We start from the raw sequence: 17,230 nt of genomic DNA on the forward strand, positions 1-17,230 counted from the left end.
TCAAGGGGTCTGACTCTGTGGTGCCTGCGGGCCACATCTGCAGGAAGGAATCCGAGGGAACGGAGGACAGGTGAGAATCATCTTTTTTTTTTCTATTTTATGTGTGTGAAGAACAGCACAGGAGGCAAATAGCCACAAGATGGGAACCTGGATGGGGCACATAGCCACAAGATGGTGACCTGGATGGGGCACATAGCCACAAGATGGGGACCTGGATGGGGCACATAGCCACAAGATGGGGACCTGGATGGGGCACATAGCCACAGGATGGGGACCTGGATGGGGCACATAGCCACAGGATGGGGACCTGGATGGGGCACATAGCCACAAGATGGGGACCTGGATGGGGCACATAGCCACAAGATGGGGACCTGGATGGGGCACATAGCCACAGGATGGGGACCTGGATGGGGCACATAGCCACAGGATGGGGACCTGGATGGGGCACACAGCCACAGGATGGGGACCTGGATGGGGCACATAGCCACAGGATGGGGACCTGGATGGGGCACATAGCCACAGGATGGGGACCTGGATGGGGCACATAGCCACAGGATGGGAAACTGGATGGGGCAAATAGCCACAGGATGGGGACCTGGATGGGGCACATAGCCACAAGATGGGGACCTGGATGGGGCACATAGCCACAAGATGGGGACCTGGATGGGGCACATAGCCACAAGATGGGGACCTGGATGGGGCACATAGCCACAAGAGGTTTGCCATTATTACTATATGATGCTAATTGTAAGACAATATTACTGTATGTGGCCAATTGGGGGAAACAAAATTGTAAAAATCAAAAAAACAAAAATAAAGCATGAAAAAATATTGGGCACTAAAAATGCTATTTTATATGTAAACTAAAGTAAACACAAAAAAGTGCACGTTTATTATCGCCACATCCATAACGACCCAAGCTATAAAAAAATAAACACGACAAAAATGTTCAAAAGGTGTATACAAAAAAAATGGTATCACTAAAAACGTCACATTGAACAAAGAATGCGGCCCCCCAAATTCAAATTTTTTCCATGTGCGGCCCATATACCCAGCCGAGTTTGAGACCCCTGTTCTATACCAACGGCGACTAACTGAAACTACTTCCCAGAGTCATAATTTTTACTTTCTTTTTCTTGTGACATAAATGTATGAGAGCTTGTTTTTGTGGGACAAGTTGTAGTCTTGAATGATACCATTCAATTTTATTATAGGTTCTAAAAATGTAGCATGATTTTCCAGGTCCGTATGATTATGGTGATACCCAACTTATTTTTTTTTATATATTTTAGTGGCTAAAAACATGCTCAACTTTTGTAAAAAGAATTGTCACCTTTTCTGAGACCTATAACTTTTTTTTATTTTTCAATCGATGGACCTGTATGTGGGATTGCCTTTTGCACGTTGAGCTGATGTTTCCATTGAAACTACTTTGGGGGGTACATGCAAAGTTTTAATCTCTTTTCATTGCATTTCGGGTTGATTCCAGCAACCAAAAATGCCAATTCTGGCTTTTGATTTTTTTTTCCTGTTTTCCTGTTTGTGTTCACCATATGGTATAAATATTTTTATATTTGATGAGTTTAGGCAATTACACATTTCAGCATACTCTTTTTTTTTTTGTTTGTTTTGCATTTCATTACTTACATTTGGGGAAAAGGGAGCATTTTTAAACATATTTTTTAATGTGTTTTACATTTAGTAAATGTAAATTAAATGTACATTTAGTAATGTTTTAGTCCCCTCAAGGGGACTGATCACCTATGCAGTACTGTGTATTGTGAATGTGATGATCTACTGTGAAGGCCAGCTGCAGGCTAGGTTTCCCAGGAGATCTCACATAGCCAACATGGGGGGCCTTCAGAAGGCCCCTCTGACTACCATGGCAACCAGTCGGCACTCCGCTGAGGCCGATGGCTGTCAGAAGTGATGGTTGCCATGCTACCTTAGATCGCATCAGTTACTGTTGGGTGCTAGTTATGTAACACAGCCGATGCCCGCACTGCATGGTGTAGGCTCACCTCCTGATCCCACTCAGTAGAGTTATATCACACGGCCAACATAAGTGTAAGGTGATAAAGGGGTTGTCTCACAAAAATACATTTATGGCATCAGATATGGCAGGAACTTATAATGGATATTGGTCACATCTCTCTGCTCTGCATCTCTATCTGGAACTGGATTCCCTAAATTCGCCATACAAGGGACAGCAGAGGTGGCCACATATGCTATTGGAGTCCCGACCACAGCTGAGCCCACTTATCACCATTTGTTCCTACAGTTTTCATCTTCACTAGACAAATGTCTTTATTTAGTTGAATTAATTCAATGCTTGTGCAGTAGGCCTCAGTAAATGTTATTTCTTTTGATTTATTTTCCTCAGGATGACTCCAAACCCCCATATTCATATGCACAACTCATCGTTCAAGCAATCTCCTGTGCAAAAGATCGACAACTCACATTGAGTGGAATTTATTCTCATATTACTAAGCATTATCCTTACTATAGGTCTGCAGATAAAGGCTGGCAGGTACGTATTGCTATAAGAGCTATTGATGGGTTACATGGCTAATTAGAATAATGCCAAGTGTTGATGGGTTAGAGAAATCCATACATTCTACCTTGATTGATGGTGTCTGAATTTTGCTTAAATGATCATTACTGATTTTTATTTTATTTTTAAATGAATTTAACCAAAGTATGATAAGTTTCCCCTACACATGGTACATCTGTGATTTAAAGTTGTATAGGACAAAAGCATTCCATCATGTCATAAAAGTTAAAAAGCCTTATATCAGGATGCAAGAATGGGATGTGATATTGTGAGCTGAGAATACTCCGGTCATGAGCCACATTCAGTACCTGCATCCCCCCCACAGTGACACCCACATTACCCCCATTCGATATACTGAAGCACACTCGCCACACTATTGCATCCAACTTCAAGCACCTACTCTGACTGGCAATTTTCTACTATCTCTAGCTTATCATATTTATCTTGCCTCCCCCTGCCAGGTTACGCACATTCGCATCTGCTCTTCTGTGCAGGGCTACTCACAAAAGTCTCCACTTGGAGACTTTGTTTTCATAACTTTTTGCTGGTTCTAATGCACCAAGCTGTCGGACAGCCTCGAGCCCCCCACAATGAGCCTGCGGGCCCCCCACAGTGAGCCTGCGGGCCCCCCACAGTGAGCCTGCGGGCCCCCCACAATGAGCCTGCGTGCCCCCCACAATGAGCCCGCGAGCCACCCACAATGAGCCCACGAGCCACATACAGCAAGCCCCCTCCCCTCCCCCACAATGAGCCTGCAAGCCACAGTTTGGGGATTCCTGCTGTAATCAGATATTTGTTTAAAAAGGTTGTTCCATGAAAAAAGTAGATTTTAATCAACAGATCTTGGAACAATAATAAGTTCTACAATTGGATGTGTTAAATAAAATGTTCCTATGCTGAAATAATGTTATAAATGTGTACTGTATACCTAGTCAAGTGCTCTACTTATTATATACAGGTGCATCTCACTAAATTAGAATATCATCAAAAAGTTTATGTATTTCAGTTCTTCAATACAAAAGTGAAACGCATATTATATAGAGTCATTACAAACAGAGTGATCTATTTCAAGTGTTTATTTCTGTTAATGTTGATGATTATGGCTTACAGCCAATGAAAACACAAAAGTCATTATCTCAGTAAATTAGAATACTTTATAACAACAGTTTGAAAAATATTTTTAAAATCCGAAATGTTGGCCTACTGAAATGTATGTTCAGTAAATGCATTCAATACTTGGTCGGGGCTCCTTTGGCATCAATTTCTGCATCAATGAGGCGTGGCATGGAGGCGATCAGCCTGTGGCACTGCTGAGGTGTTATGGAAGCCCAGGTTTCTTTGATAGCGGCCTTCAGCTCGTCTGCATTGTTGGGTCTGGTGTCTCTCATCTTCCTCTTGACAATACCCCATAGATTCTCTATAATAGATTCTCTATGGGGTTAAGGTCAGGCGAGTTTTCTGGCCAATCAAGCACAGTGATACTGTTGTTTGTAAACCAGGTATTGGTACTTTTGGCAGTGTGAACAGGTGCCAAGTCCTGCTGAAGAATGAAATTTCCATCTCCAAAAAGCTTGTCGGCAGAGGAAAGCATGAAGTGCTCTAAAATTTCCTGGTAGACGGCTGCGCTGACTTAAAACACAGTGGACCTACACCAGCAGATGACATGGCTCCCCCAACCATCACTGATTGTGGAAACTTCACACTAGACCTCAAGCAGCTTGGATTGTGGCCTCTCCACTCTTCCTCCCGACTCTGGGACCTTGATTTCTAAATGAAATGCAAAATTTACTTTGCATTTACTTAGTGTCAATGACTGCCTTCTGGACATCTGTCAAGTCAGCAGTCTTCCCCATGATTGTGGCACCTACTGAAACAGACTAAGGGACCTTTTTAAACGCTTAGGAAGCCTTTTAAGGTGTTTTTTGTTAATTATTTTAATTTACTGAGATAATGACTTTTGTGTTTTCATTGGCTGTAAGCCATAATCATCAACATTAACAGAAATAAACACTTGAAATAGATCACTCTGTTTGTAATGACTCTATATAATATGAGTTTCACTTTTTGTATTGAAGAACTGAAATACATAAACTTTTTGATGATGTTCTAATTTAGTGAGATGCACCTGTATGTTAATTCTACTATTAGCCTTTGGTTATTTTAATATTTGTAATATTTTTTCTCTCTAGAACTCTATACGTCACAATCTGTCACTAAATCGGTATTTTATAAAAGTACCACGATCGCAGGAGGAGCCTGGAAAAGGTTCGTTTTGGAGGATTGATCCTACATCTGAAGCCAAGCTGGTAGAGCAGGCATTTCGAAAACGAAGGCAGAGGGGAGTTTCATCGTTTCGTACTCCTTTTGGTCCTCTTTCTTCCAGGTATTGGTTTATAATCAAAACGGTTGTTTGGAATATATACGGTACAGACCAAAAGTTTGGACACACCGTCTCATTTAAAGATTTTTCTGTATTTTCATAACTATGAAAATTGTACATTCACACTGAAGGCATCAAAACTATGAATTAACACATGTGGAATTATATTCTTAACAAAAAAGTGTGAAACAACTGAAAATATGTCTTCTATTCTAGGTTCTTCAAAGTAGCCACCTTTTGCTTTGATGACTGCTTTGCACACTCTTGGCATTCTCTTGATGAGCTTCAAGAGGTAGTCACCGGAAATGGTCTTCCAACAATCTTGAAGGAGTTCCCAGAGATGCTTAGCACTTGTTGGCCCTTTTGCCTTCACTCTGCGGTCCAGCTCACCCCAAACCATCTTGATTGGGTTCAGGTCTGGTGACTGTGGAGGCCACGTCATCTGGCGTAGCACCCCATCACTCTCCTTCTTGGTCAAATAGCCCTTACACAGCCTGGAGGTGTGTTTGGGGTCATTGTCCTGTTGAAAAATAAATGATGGTCCAACTAAACGCAAGCTGGATGGAATAGCGTGCCGCTGCACGATGCTGTGGTAGCCATGCTGGTTCAGTATGCCTTCAATTTTGAATAAATCCCCATCAGTGTCACCAGCAAAGCACCCTCACACCATCACACCTCCTCCTCCATGCTTCACAGTGGGAACCAGGCATGTAGAGTCCATCCGTTCACCTTTTCTGCGTCGCACAAAGACACGGTTGTTGGAGCCAAAGATCTCAAATTTGGACTCATCAGACCAAAGCCCAGATTTCCACTGGTCTAATGTCCATTCCTTGTGTTCTTCAGCCCAAACAAGTCTCTTCTGCTTGTTGCCTGTCCTTAGCAGTGGTTTTCTAGCAGCTATTTTACCATGAAGGCCTGCTGCACAAAGTCTCCTCTTAACAGTTGTTGTAGAGATGTGTCTGCTGCTAGAACTCTGTGTGGCATTGACCTGGTCGCTAATCTGAGCTGCTGTTAACCTGCGATTTCTGAGGCTGGGGACTCGGATAAACTTATCCTCAGAAGCAGAGGTGACTCTTGGTCTTCCTTTCCTGGGGCGGTCCTCATGTGAGCCAGTTTCTTTGTAGCGCTTGATGGTTTTTGCAACTGCACTTGGGGACACTTTCAAAGTTTTCCCAATTTTTCGGACTGACTGACCTTCATTTCTTAAAGTAATGATGGCCACTCGTTTTTCTTTACTTGGCTCCTTTTTTCTTGCCATAATACAAATTCTAAGGCTATTTTTTCCTGAGCGTTTCTGCATCTCCCTGGCAGAAAAAAAACGCATGCGGATTGTACATGCATTTTCCTGCCAGGGACTTGCGGAAATGGAGCGGTTACCCACTGACATTTCCGCATGTGGATTGACAAGCGCTTTCCAAGCGATTAGCATCACTTGGAAAGTGGTTGTGACAACTAGGTCACACTATATAAATCCATGCAAACAGCATGGATTTATATAGTGTGAACAGAGAGAGTGGTAAAAATAAATGTATACTTACCCTCCGATGGCCCGCGCTGTCTTGTTTCGCTCCGTCCCGGCTGCCGGCAGCAATGAATTGAAAGACCTGCTGACGTCAGCGTCGCGTGACCCGTCACATGACTCTGACGTCAGCGCAGGTCCTTCAATTCACTGCAAAGTGCCGGGAAGCAAGTAGGAGCGGTGCGCGGGCCGACAGAAGGTAAGTATACATTTATTTTTTATTTTATTCTTTTTTTTACAGATTTTTTAATGGTACCTGGGTCTGGAGGAGACTCTCCTCTCATCTACACCCGGGTACCATCCGCACATTGGAACACATGGAATGCGCATCTACATATACAGTGATGCGTAATCCATGCATTCTAATGCAAGTCAAAGGCGGCGAAGACGCAGCACTTCCGCAAAATAATTGGTAGTGCTGCGTTTTTTTCCGCAATGATAATCCGCAGCGGAAATTTCCGCAGCATGTGCACAGCACATGCGCATTATCATTGGGGAACATTGCTGCCCTTCTACCATGCGTTTTTAATGCGTTTCCCCAGCTGCAAAAACGCTGCGGAAACGCATTAAAAACGCATCGTGGGCACACAGCCTAACAGTCTATTCAGTAGGACTATCAGCTGTGTATCCACCTGACTTCTGCACAACACAACTGATGGTCCCAACCCCATTTGTAAGGCAAGAAATCCCACTTATTAAACCTGACAGGCACACCTGTGAAGTGAAAACCATTTCCGGTGACTACCTCTTGAAGCTCATCAAGAGAATGCCAAGAGTGTGCAAAGCAGTCATCAAAGCAAAAGGTGGCTACTTTGAAGAACCTAGAATATAAGACATATTTTCAGTTGTTTCACACTTTTTTGTTAAGTATATAATTCCACATGTGTTAATTCATAGCTTTGATGAAGGCATGTGAATGTACAGTTTTCATAGTCATGAAAATACAGAAAAATCTTTAAATGAGAAGGTGTGTCCAAACTTTTGGTCTGTACTGTATGTATATGTATTTTTTTCTTGCAGACTCAAACAAATAACCAACACAACAATATTCGCCTTTCCCAGGTGCAGAGCTTCCATCTCCGCCACTCCTCTGATCTTTGACAGGCTGCAGCGGTGACGCCACGACTACAGTGCACATGTCTCAAATCACTGGACTCCGTGCGTCATTCTGCCTGTATTAGCAGATGTAGTTGTGACATGAACGCTGCAGCCAGTAAACTGACTCAAAGACTGAATTTGCAGCAAAGCAGCAGCACTGGACCTGGTGAAGTGAGTCCGTATTGGAGTGTTTGTTATTTTTAAGTCTGTAAGGCCACACTAAAAAACAAATATCCATACAACCCTTTTTACTATTTTGTTAATTCTTCTATATGATGTATACTGCGTGTGTGCACATACACATATTTAGTGTGTCTGTCTTGAGTGTTTGCATGTGATCAATATGAGCATAAGTTAAACTAGGTGTGCACTGCCTCTCATAATTTAGGATCATAGTTGTCCGTTCCAAGCGCCGATGTATCCTGACATACAGCTAAAAATTTTCTTTATTCACTGCTCTCCTGCTTGATACTCAGTGCTGTGCGATCTGATGGGTGTGTACGGAGCAGTCGCGGCACCAGCTGAGAGCCCACTAACCTGGCCCCTCTGCCTTTGACTGATGGGGCTGGGTTTGGGAGCTCACAGCAGGTGCTGTGGTTGGCTTCGTACACATCCATCGGATCGCACAGCACTGAGTATCAAGCAGGAGAGCAGTGAATAAAAATCATTTTTAGCTGTATGCTGGGATGACGGTTGCTTGGAACGAAGTGTTAGGATCCTAATTAGTAGGGACATAATGTGCTGGCAGTACTTTAATAACAAGAAATCTGATGAGAGGTTCCCTTTGAAGGGGGTGCTGATTTTATATTTTCATACTTTATAGGCTTACTCCCCTTAAAAAATAATAAAAATGTTATTACTCACCTTGTGCCCCTCCAGCAGTGGTTCTCTGCTCCTCCCTGACAGTCTTTATTCACACGACTGCAGCGATGACCTCATGACCATAGTGCATGACTGCTGCAGGCAGTCACTCGGGTCAGCGGTGATGCCTAGGTGGCTTGTGCAAAATCAATCAGCCCTGTAATTGACTGCAGCGTCTTATCAATAAAGACCATCAGGGAGTAGTGGAGAGGCAGCACTGCTACTGCAGGGAATAAGTAATAGTTAAGGAGAGCAAATCATTAAAATATTAACCCCTTTACAGCCCATGACGTATTAATATGCGTCAGTGCCCTGGGCTTTAAGAGCCTGACCCATATTAGTACGTCATCGCGCGCGCACACAGGCTGTGCGGGCGCGATCGCCGCCGGGTGTCAGCTGATTGTCACAGCTGACACCCGGTACCATGTGCAGGGAGCGGTCCCGCACCGCTCCCGGCACATTAAAGCCCGCAATGCTGCGATCGAAGTCGATCGCAGCATTGCGGTGGCAAGGGGAGGTGATCGGTATACTCACCTCCTCTTCCGGCCTCCAGCGCTGTCTGACGCGGCTTCCCGGGTGTTGCCATGACGACCCGATGTCGTGATGACAACATCCGGGTCACCAGGCAGCAGGAACATTTTTTGGTCATGCGCAGTGCACGACCACACAATGTTCTCACTGTGCAGCGCTGACTGCCTGCATAGCACAGGGATGGTGCTCCATCCCTATGCTGAACAGGCGATCAGAATAAAAAAGGTTAAAGTCCCAAAGTGGGACAAAGTAAAAAAGTGTAAAAACTCCCAGAAAGTGAAAAAAAAAATAAAAAAAATTGTAAAAATATAAAAAAAATAATAAAAAAAATAATCCACCAAAAATAAAAATATAATGTACCCATCAATAAATATTATTATGAAAAAAAAGCAAACAAACAATAAAAGTACACATATTTGGTATCGCCGCGTCCGGAATGACCAGACCTATAAAACTGTCCCACTAGTTAACCCCTTCAGTGAACACGGTAAAAAATAAAAATAAAAAACAAAGCAAAAAACAATGCTTTATCATCATACCGCCAAACAAAAAATGGAATAACACACGATCAAAAAGACGAATATAAATAAAAAATGGCACCGCTGAAAATGTCATCTTGTCCTGCAAAAAACAAGCCGCCATACAGCTACATCATCCGAAAAATCAAAAAGTTATAGCTCTCAGAATAAAGCAATGCAAAAAATATTTTTTTCTATAAAATTGCTTTTGTGTAAAAGTGCAAAACATAGAAAAACAATATAAATGTGGTACCGTTGTAAACGTACTGACCCGAAGAATAAAGCTACCTTATCAATTTTACCACACGCGGAACAGAATAAAAAAAAAACAAAAAAAACAATTCCTGAATTGTTGGTTTTTGTTTATTCTGCCTCCCAAAAATCGGAATAGAAAGCAATCAAAAAATGTCACGTGCCTGAAAATGACACCAATAAAAACGTCAACTCATCCCGCAAAAAACAAGCCGTCACATGACTCTGTCTGCCAAAATATGGAAAAATTATAGCTCTCAAAATATGGCGATGCAAAAACTAGATTTTACAAAAAATGCGTCTTTTAGTGTGTGACAGCTGTCAATCATAAAAACCCCATATGATTCTGGTATCACTGTAATCGCACCGACCCGAAGAATAAAGTCGTCTAATCACTTATACCGCACGAGGAACGGCGTAAAAAATAAACTCTCGGGTTAGGGTTGTGCTAGGGTTAGGGTTGTGCTAGGGTTAGGGCTGGGGTTGGGGTTAGGGTTGGGGTTGGGATTTTTTTTCAAAAGTAAGAAAAAAAGATGATGATATGGCGACTAGTGTTGAGCGCAAGTGCTCGCTACTTGAGTTTGCATCGGGTGCTCTGGTATGCATTGAGTATCGTGGGTATTTGAATGACATGCTCGAGTCTCCGCCCCATATGCTCCGCGGCCAAAAAACTTTGCGGGGATTGCCTGCCATGCACGAGCGATCACTGCAACATGGCGTCCGCTAATTATTCAAGCAAATTTTACAATCGAAAATTCAAATGGCGCTCCTTCCCTTCCGAGCCCTGCCGTGCACCCAATCAGTGATTTTTCTCCACATATGGGGTATCTGCGTGCCCAGGGGAAATTGCACAACAAATTTTGGGGTCCATTTTTTCCTGTTACCCCTGCGAAAATAAAAAAAAATTGGGTCTAAAGTAACATTTTTGTGAAAAAAGTTAAATGTTCATTTTTTTCTTCCACATTCCAAAAATTCCTGTGAAACACCTGAAGGGTTAATAAAGTTCTTGAATGTGGTTTTGAGCACCTTGAGGGGTGCAGTTTTTAGAATGGTGTCACTTTTGGGTATTTTCTGTCATAAAGATCCCTCAAAGTGACTTCAAATGTGATGTGGTCCCTAAAAAAATGGTTTTGTAAATTTTGTTGGGAAAATGAGAAATCGCTGGTGAACTTTTAACCCTTATAGCTCCATAACAAAAAAAAATGTTGGTTCCAAAATTGCGCTGATGTAAAGTAGACATGTGGGAAATGTTATTTATTAACTATTTTGTGTGACATATCTCTGATTTAAGGGCATAAAAATTCAAATTTTGAAAATTGCAAAATTTTCAAAATTTTCGCCAAATTTCCGTTTTTTTCACAAATAAACGCAAGTGGTATCGAAGAAATTTTACCACAATCATGAAGTACAATATGTCACGAAAAAACAATCTCAGAATCAGGGGGATCCGTTGAAGCGTTCCAGAGTAATTACCTCATAAAGTGACAGTGGTCAGAATTGTAAAAATCAGCCTGGTCATTAACGTGCAAACCACCCTTGGGGGTAAAGGGGTTAACATTTTAAAACTTGTGAATTACTGCGGCACAAAACTGTTTCTTATTTGAAACATTAAATGGAACATGTCACGTAATCCAGGTAGCATGTATTTATAGTTTTACGTTGGAGGGTTCCAGTAGTTTTAAGTACAATATTAGTCTCTATATCTGGAGATAACAATTCTAGGACACTTAAAATAATAATTTCTCTCCTAGGAGTGCACCTGCTTCCCCAACGTATCCGGATTCGTGTGGCTTGCAGACCCCTGACAGCATGTCCCGAGAAGGATCCCCTGTTCCACATGATTTTGGTTTTAAGATGGCCTCTGTTCCAGAGTATCGATACTCCCAGAGTGCACCAGGTAGTTAGAGCGAATTCTCGAAATCCTAAACCTAACTAGAATTAGGAAATAAGTATGTTGGTTACATAATGGAATTAAAGCTGGAGTCAGCCATGAGATAAATGTTGGCTGATTTTAGTACAATACTAATTGTTTTCCCACAGATTTTCTGCGTGTATTAAGTTAATGTATTCATTCTTTATACCCAATATCTATTTAGTAATGCATTTATTCAGTCTTTCTGTATTTATTTCTATTATTTTGTGTTAGGTTCTCCGGTGAGTGCTCAGCCAGTTATTATGGCCAAGCCTGTACCCCAAACAAATTTTGTGGCGAAACCTTTGACATACATGCCTACTTCCATCATGACGTCACAGCCGACCAGTCATGCCATCCACGTGGTGCAGCAGGCTCCCACTGTCACCATGGTGCAGGTACTGAGCACACCTACCAATTCAGCAAATGGATACATATTTGCAAACCAGAGGCCACCTTGCACCAGAGATGAAATCCGTGGAACAGTTCTGGATGGTGTCTCATCTGTCAGAGGTCAGAATATGTTGCTTGTTTTAAGAGATGCTGTTTGCTCTGTCCCAAACATAATTTCTATATACAATCACCCTTGACTTTACCTATAGTATATATTGTAATTCAGCAGCAAGATTAAGGTTTGCCATCAAGTCTTCTGTCCTCTTCTATTTTTAGAACATCTTTCTTTGAGCTGAAGACCTGCGTGATCTTTGACTTATTGCTAATCGTGTGCTGCTTTGCTTTGATCCAGTTGATCAGACTGATTTTTGGGCATTATGTCCCTGGAAAAATGACTGTCAAAAATGACAGATGTCAGTCTAAAGAGTACTTATTTTATGTTTTATTTAATATATATTCCTTTTTAAAGTGCTGCAGATCTACAGACCCCCACTGATGGCTCAAAAAACACTCTGTAGCTTGCTGTTCAGCAAGAAGTGCTAATCTCCTGCATGAGAGCAAACAGAAAGCGGTGTATGGGCTGGATAGAAAGTGGATGAGCCTGTAGACTGAGTGAAGTTCAGCTCCGTCGACTTTCTATTGAGCCCATACACTGCTGTGTGCTATCAGTTGAGAGTTAGGGCCACAGACCGTGGCTAATTTGCTGCATATGTTTAGAGCGGCTCGATATTAAATTAAATATAAATAGGCACTCTTCCTGACACGGCTATCTTGTGTGTTTGCATTTTTGTTTTTACCTCTTCACCCTTCTTCTTTATTTTTCCATCTACATGTGAGGGCTTATTTTTTGCGGCATGAGTACTTTTGAATGACACCATTCATTTTATCAGGTGATGTACTGGAAAGCAGGAAAAAAAATTCCTCGTGCTGTGAAATTGTGAATAAGGCGCAATTCCGACATTCTGACATTATGAATCAGACAGTTATTGCAGCCGTGTATGTTTTACTATGAAATGATGCAGCATTTCTGAGAAAACATACTTTGAAAAGCCAGCCTAGGACCATGCTTCTCGGATGACTAATCTGAGGCAAGTCCTTGTCCGCTTCTCCCGACCCCACTTTCCCGGACTAATAGATCTCTCCTTATACACACACCGAGGGAGAGCGCTGTCAGTCCAGGAGAGTGGGGCAGGAAGATGCATGGTCCACGGCTAATCTTTCAAGCCATGCATTTCAGAGTAAATCATACACGTCTGCAGTACCGTGGCCAGTGTCTGATTCATACTGCTTGTGATTCGAGCAGCATGAATCAGCTGTCAGATCTGAGTATGTACTTAAATGCACGGGCAGGCCTTGGTCTCCTGACCTGAAATTGTCAGCCTCATGTATGCCTATGAGGCTGTTGGGCTGATGTTGGGATACCCGAGGCTTGTGCATGCATTACGGACCACGATGGACGGATGTGTGAATGCACCGTTACCTTTGACTGACGTGTCTATGGAATATTAGAAATTGGCCAAAATGACAGCTACACAATAGCCCCAGTTTCACAAGGGTTGAGAGCGAACCTCCTGTGTCATTAATGAGTTGGAACAGGTGCGAAATGGCATGCGCCTTGCCAAAAATGTTACTCCATTCCCTGCTGGATTGTTTTGTAGCTTAGCAAACTTCACCGCTCGTCAAGACGATCACCATGCCCCCACCCCAGCAGTCAGAGCTGGGCGAAAATGAATCCTTCAAAAGTCTCAACATTTTAGTGCAGCCTCAAGTTGCGAGAACATTTTGCGACTTTTAAAAGCTTTTTATCCCAGAAGTCTGCCGTAAAAGCTTTGATGAATCGGGCCTTTTGTCTTTATGTAGTGTTATTTGTTCCCTCTGTGTTTTAGAGTGGTGTTACCAACCATATTCGCAAACCCACTAGGGAAAATTGTGGCAAAGTATGCCAAAATTCTCTTAAAATGATGTCAAAGAGAAACACATGATGTGAACCAATTTTATTGTATGATTTAGAGAATTTTGAGGTGCCCTGTAGTTTTTGGTGAGGTGAAGATTTGGAGGCCATAGTCACAAAAGTAGTTGTAAGCTGCACAGCTTTACAAGGTAAATTGGGATATACTTCTAATTTTGGCATGGACGTCCACTAGAGATGGAGAGACCACAGAAGAAAAAGTTCAAGAAGCCCAGCACCTAAAGCTTACTTCAACAGTTTAAAAAATATCATGGATAAAGAGTCGTGGCTGTTAAATACACTGTTTTGAGTGGAGGAAACGTTTTCGCACCTTATGTCAGATGACAAATCTTTCCCGCAGTGTCTGAGTGTACTGGAATCTACAGCAGGACTAATAAGCTGCAGACGCTATGGCTGGAAATGGATGTAGACGAGATCATTGTACTTTATTTGCAGCTTGATTCATATGTGACTTATGTGAACCACTGAAGTTACATTTTAAGCAATTTAAGAAACACTCTTATTGAAATCAATGGGGGTTGCTCATGACCTGCCTCTGTTATCATCTGGCATTTCATGAGAAATGGTGACCAAGTGCAACTTATGACTTTCATCATTACAAAGCAATAGACAACATGTATAAGTGAATGTGTTTGCATATGCTTTGCACTGATAAGTGCATGAATGCTGAATCATTTATGGCTTTTTAATTCCTTGTTGGCTTTGTAAATTGAAAGTTCTTTAGTAATTGTGTCTTATATGTGACATTTATCATTTTGCAGGCATGAAAGATGAGCTGAGCACAATCACGTTTGCTACAATTCCTACTCTGCCAACCACAAGCAGAGTTATCCAGACTGTAGCAAGTGCATTACCCCAAACTGTTCAGGGACAGAAAGTTACACTTCTACAGCCTGCTGCCCCAGTCAGTATAGCCCAGCACTCTCCGGTGGTGACAAAAGAGGTTATGACAACTGCCAGCCTTCCTGCAAATATGTATGGTACGTAGACCACATACATCACAGATTTTGTACAAAACACTGTAGTGTTTTTATGTGCTTCACCCTTACCTGCTTCTACAATGCACTTTAAACTGCATACTATCGTCCTGCATCAGCAACATGCAAACTCGGCCTTAATGTACATCTACAGGAGATTTTTTGTTAATATTGCTACTTGGCAAAATTTACATTGATAACTCCTAAATTATTTAAATTACCTAGACACAATTCATGGTCACCCAACAACAGTAAGCTGAAATATATTCATACTTTACTGTGACATGGTTAATATAAAAACAGTCAAATACTAGCAAATAAGAAATAAACAGCTACACAGTGGATCGGGAAGAAGATATTATATTGGGCAAAACTCCATCAATAAGTGCTAGTGCATAAAAAATGGATGAGGACCGTTGCTACATATATAAGGGATTATACAACATCTATTGCTATAGACATGTACAAAGACATGATACTAAATAAGACTTCTATACAAGGTCATCTGGTATAATACAATAACTTAAAGGGGTTATCCGGGACTTTTAGGTCTTTTATTTATGAGACTAAGGACTTAAAGGCAAGTAGATGATAACTATCTGCCTATTCTGTCCTGCTGTGATCTGTTCCGGCTTAGGCTGCAATTCTAAGGGTTCATTTGATCTCGCGTCAACAGAGCAGCTCTTTCATTTCCGTCTGCTCTGTTGATGGCGTGTCACTGCTGACGATATGCTGATTGACAAGCTGCTCCCCTTAATTAGGCAGCGTGGAGCCAGCTTTCAGTCAGTATCACATCAGCAGTGACTCCCTGTCAACAGAGCAAAGCAAACAGAAGAAGCTGCTCTGTCGACGTGATGTCACTGGAAGCAGGAGAATCACTGGCAGGAGCTGTTTGTGACTGTTCTAAACAGGAAGAGATTGTCACAGGGCAAAACAGACAGGTAGTTAGCAACTACCTGCCGGTATGTTCTTAGCCCTTCAACCCCCAAAGAAAAAGCAAAGTCCCAGATAACCCCTTTTAGTGTGTGAAACACTGGGTTGTCACAAAGTGCTTGGTGCAGTGCGCAAAACATAAAGGTAGAACAGAATCTACTATATGTAAGAATGTGCCATTGTATAATCCCACATGTTATACTGTGCAAAATGCCATTAATAAGTGCTAGTGTGTAGAAAATATATGCTAACCATTATATATATATATTAGCTATTGAACCCATTCCACGTCCTGGTGGCGAGCATTTTTATTGGTATATGGTCCCCCATGCTGGTATGTGCTGCCCCCCCTCCTGGTATTTGTGCTGCCCCCATCCTGTCCCCCCATCCTATCCTGGTATGCATGGCACCCCTCACCCCCAATCCTGGTATGCGTGACACCCCTCACCCCCAATCCTGGTATGCATGGCACCCCTCATCCCCAATCCTGGTATGCATGGCACCCCTCATCCCCAGTCCTGGTATGTGTGGTACTCCTTATCCCTATCCTTGTATGCATGGTACCCCATCCCTCATCCCTATCCTGGTATGCAAGGCCCATCATCCGAATCCTGATATGCATGGCACCCCTCATCCCCAATCCCGGTATGCATGGTCCCCCCCCATCTCCAATCCCGGCATGCATGGCACCCCTCATCCCCAATCCCGGTATGCATGGCACCCCTCATCCCCAATCCCGGTATGCATGGCACCCCTCATCCCCAATCCTGGTATGCATGGCACCCCTCATCCCCAATCCTGGTATGCATGGCACCCCTCATCCCCAATCCTGGTATGCATGGCACCCCTCATCCCCAATCCTGGTATGCATGGCACCCCTCATCCCCAATCCTGGTATGCATGGCACCCCTAATCCCCAATCCTGGTATGCATGGCACCCCTAATCCCCAATCCTGGTATGCATGGCACCCCTAATCCCCTATCCTGGTATGCATGGCACCCCTCATCCCCTATCCTGGTATGCATGGGCCCCTCATCCCCAATCCTGGCATACATGGTACCCCTCATCCCTATTCTGGTATGTATGGTACCCCTCATCCCGGTATGCATGGCACCCCTCATCCCCAATCCTGGCATACATGGTACCCCTCATCCTGGTATGCATGGCACCCCTCATCCCCTATCCTGGTATGCATGGCACCCCTCATCCCCTATCCTGGTATGCATGGGCCCCTCATCCCCAATCCTGGCATACATGGTACCCCTCATCCCTATTCTGGTATGTATGGTACCCCTCATCCCCAATCCTGGCATACATGGTACCCCTCATCCC

General features: G+C 42.9%; 1 protein-coding gene across 1 annotated transcript in view; it reads left to right on the forward strand.

The window, feature by feature from the left end:
* The window catches only part of FOXK1 (forkhead box K1), an 81,195-nt gene that overhangs the window by 57,390 nt on the left and 6,575 nt on the right, over positions 1 to 17,230 (forward strand). The window contains exons 4-8 of the mRNA XM_073647912.1: positions 2,384 to 2,530; positions 4,744 to 4,937; positions 11,465 to 11,610; positions 11,860 to 12,138; positions 14,749 to 14,967. Coding sequence (XP_073504013.1) covers positions 2,384 to 2,530; positions 4,744 to 4,937; positions 11,465 to 11,610; positions 11,860 to 12,138; positions 14,749 to 14,967 — 985 coding nt within the window. The remainder of the gene's footprint in view (positions 1 to 2,383; positions 2,531 to 4,743; positions 4,938 to 11,464; positions 11,611 to 11,859; positions 12,139 to 14,748; positions 14,968 to 17,230) is intronic.

Source organism: Phyllobates terribilis, unplaced genomic scaffold, assembly GCF_046119375.1.
Source record: "Phyllobates terribilis strain yellow unplaced genomic scaffold, ASM4611937v1 Scaffold_9__5_contigs__length_417890890, whole genome shotgun sequence".
In the NCBI taxonomy this organism is placed as follows: Eukaryota; Metazoa; Chordata; class Amphibia; order Anura; family Dendrobatidae; genus Phyllobates; species Phyllobates terribilis.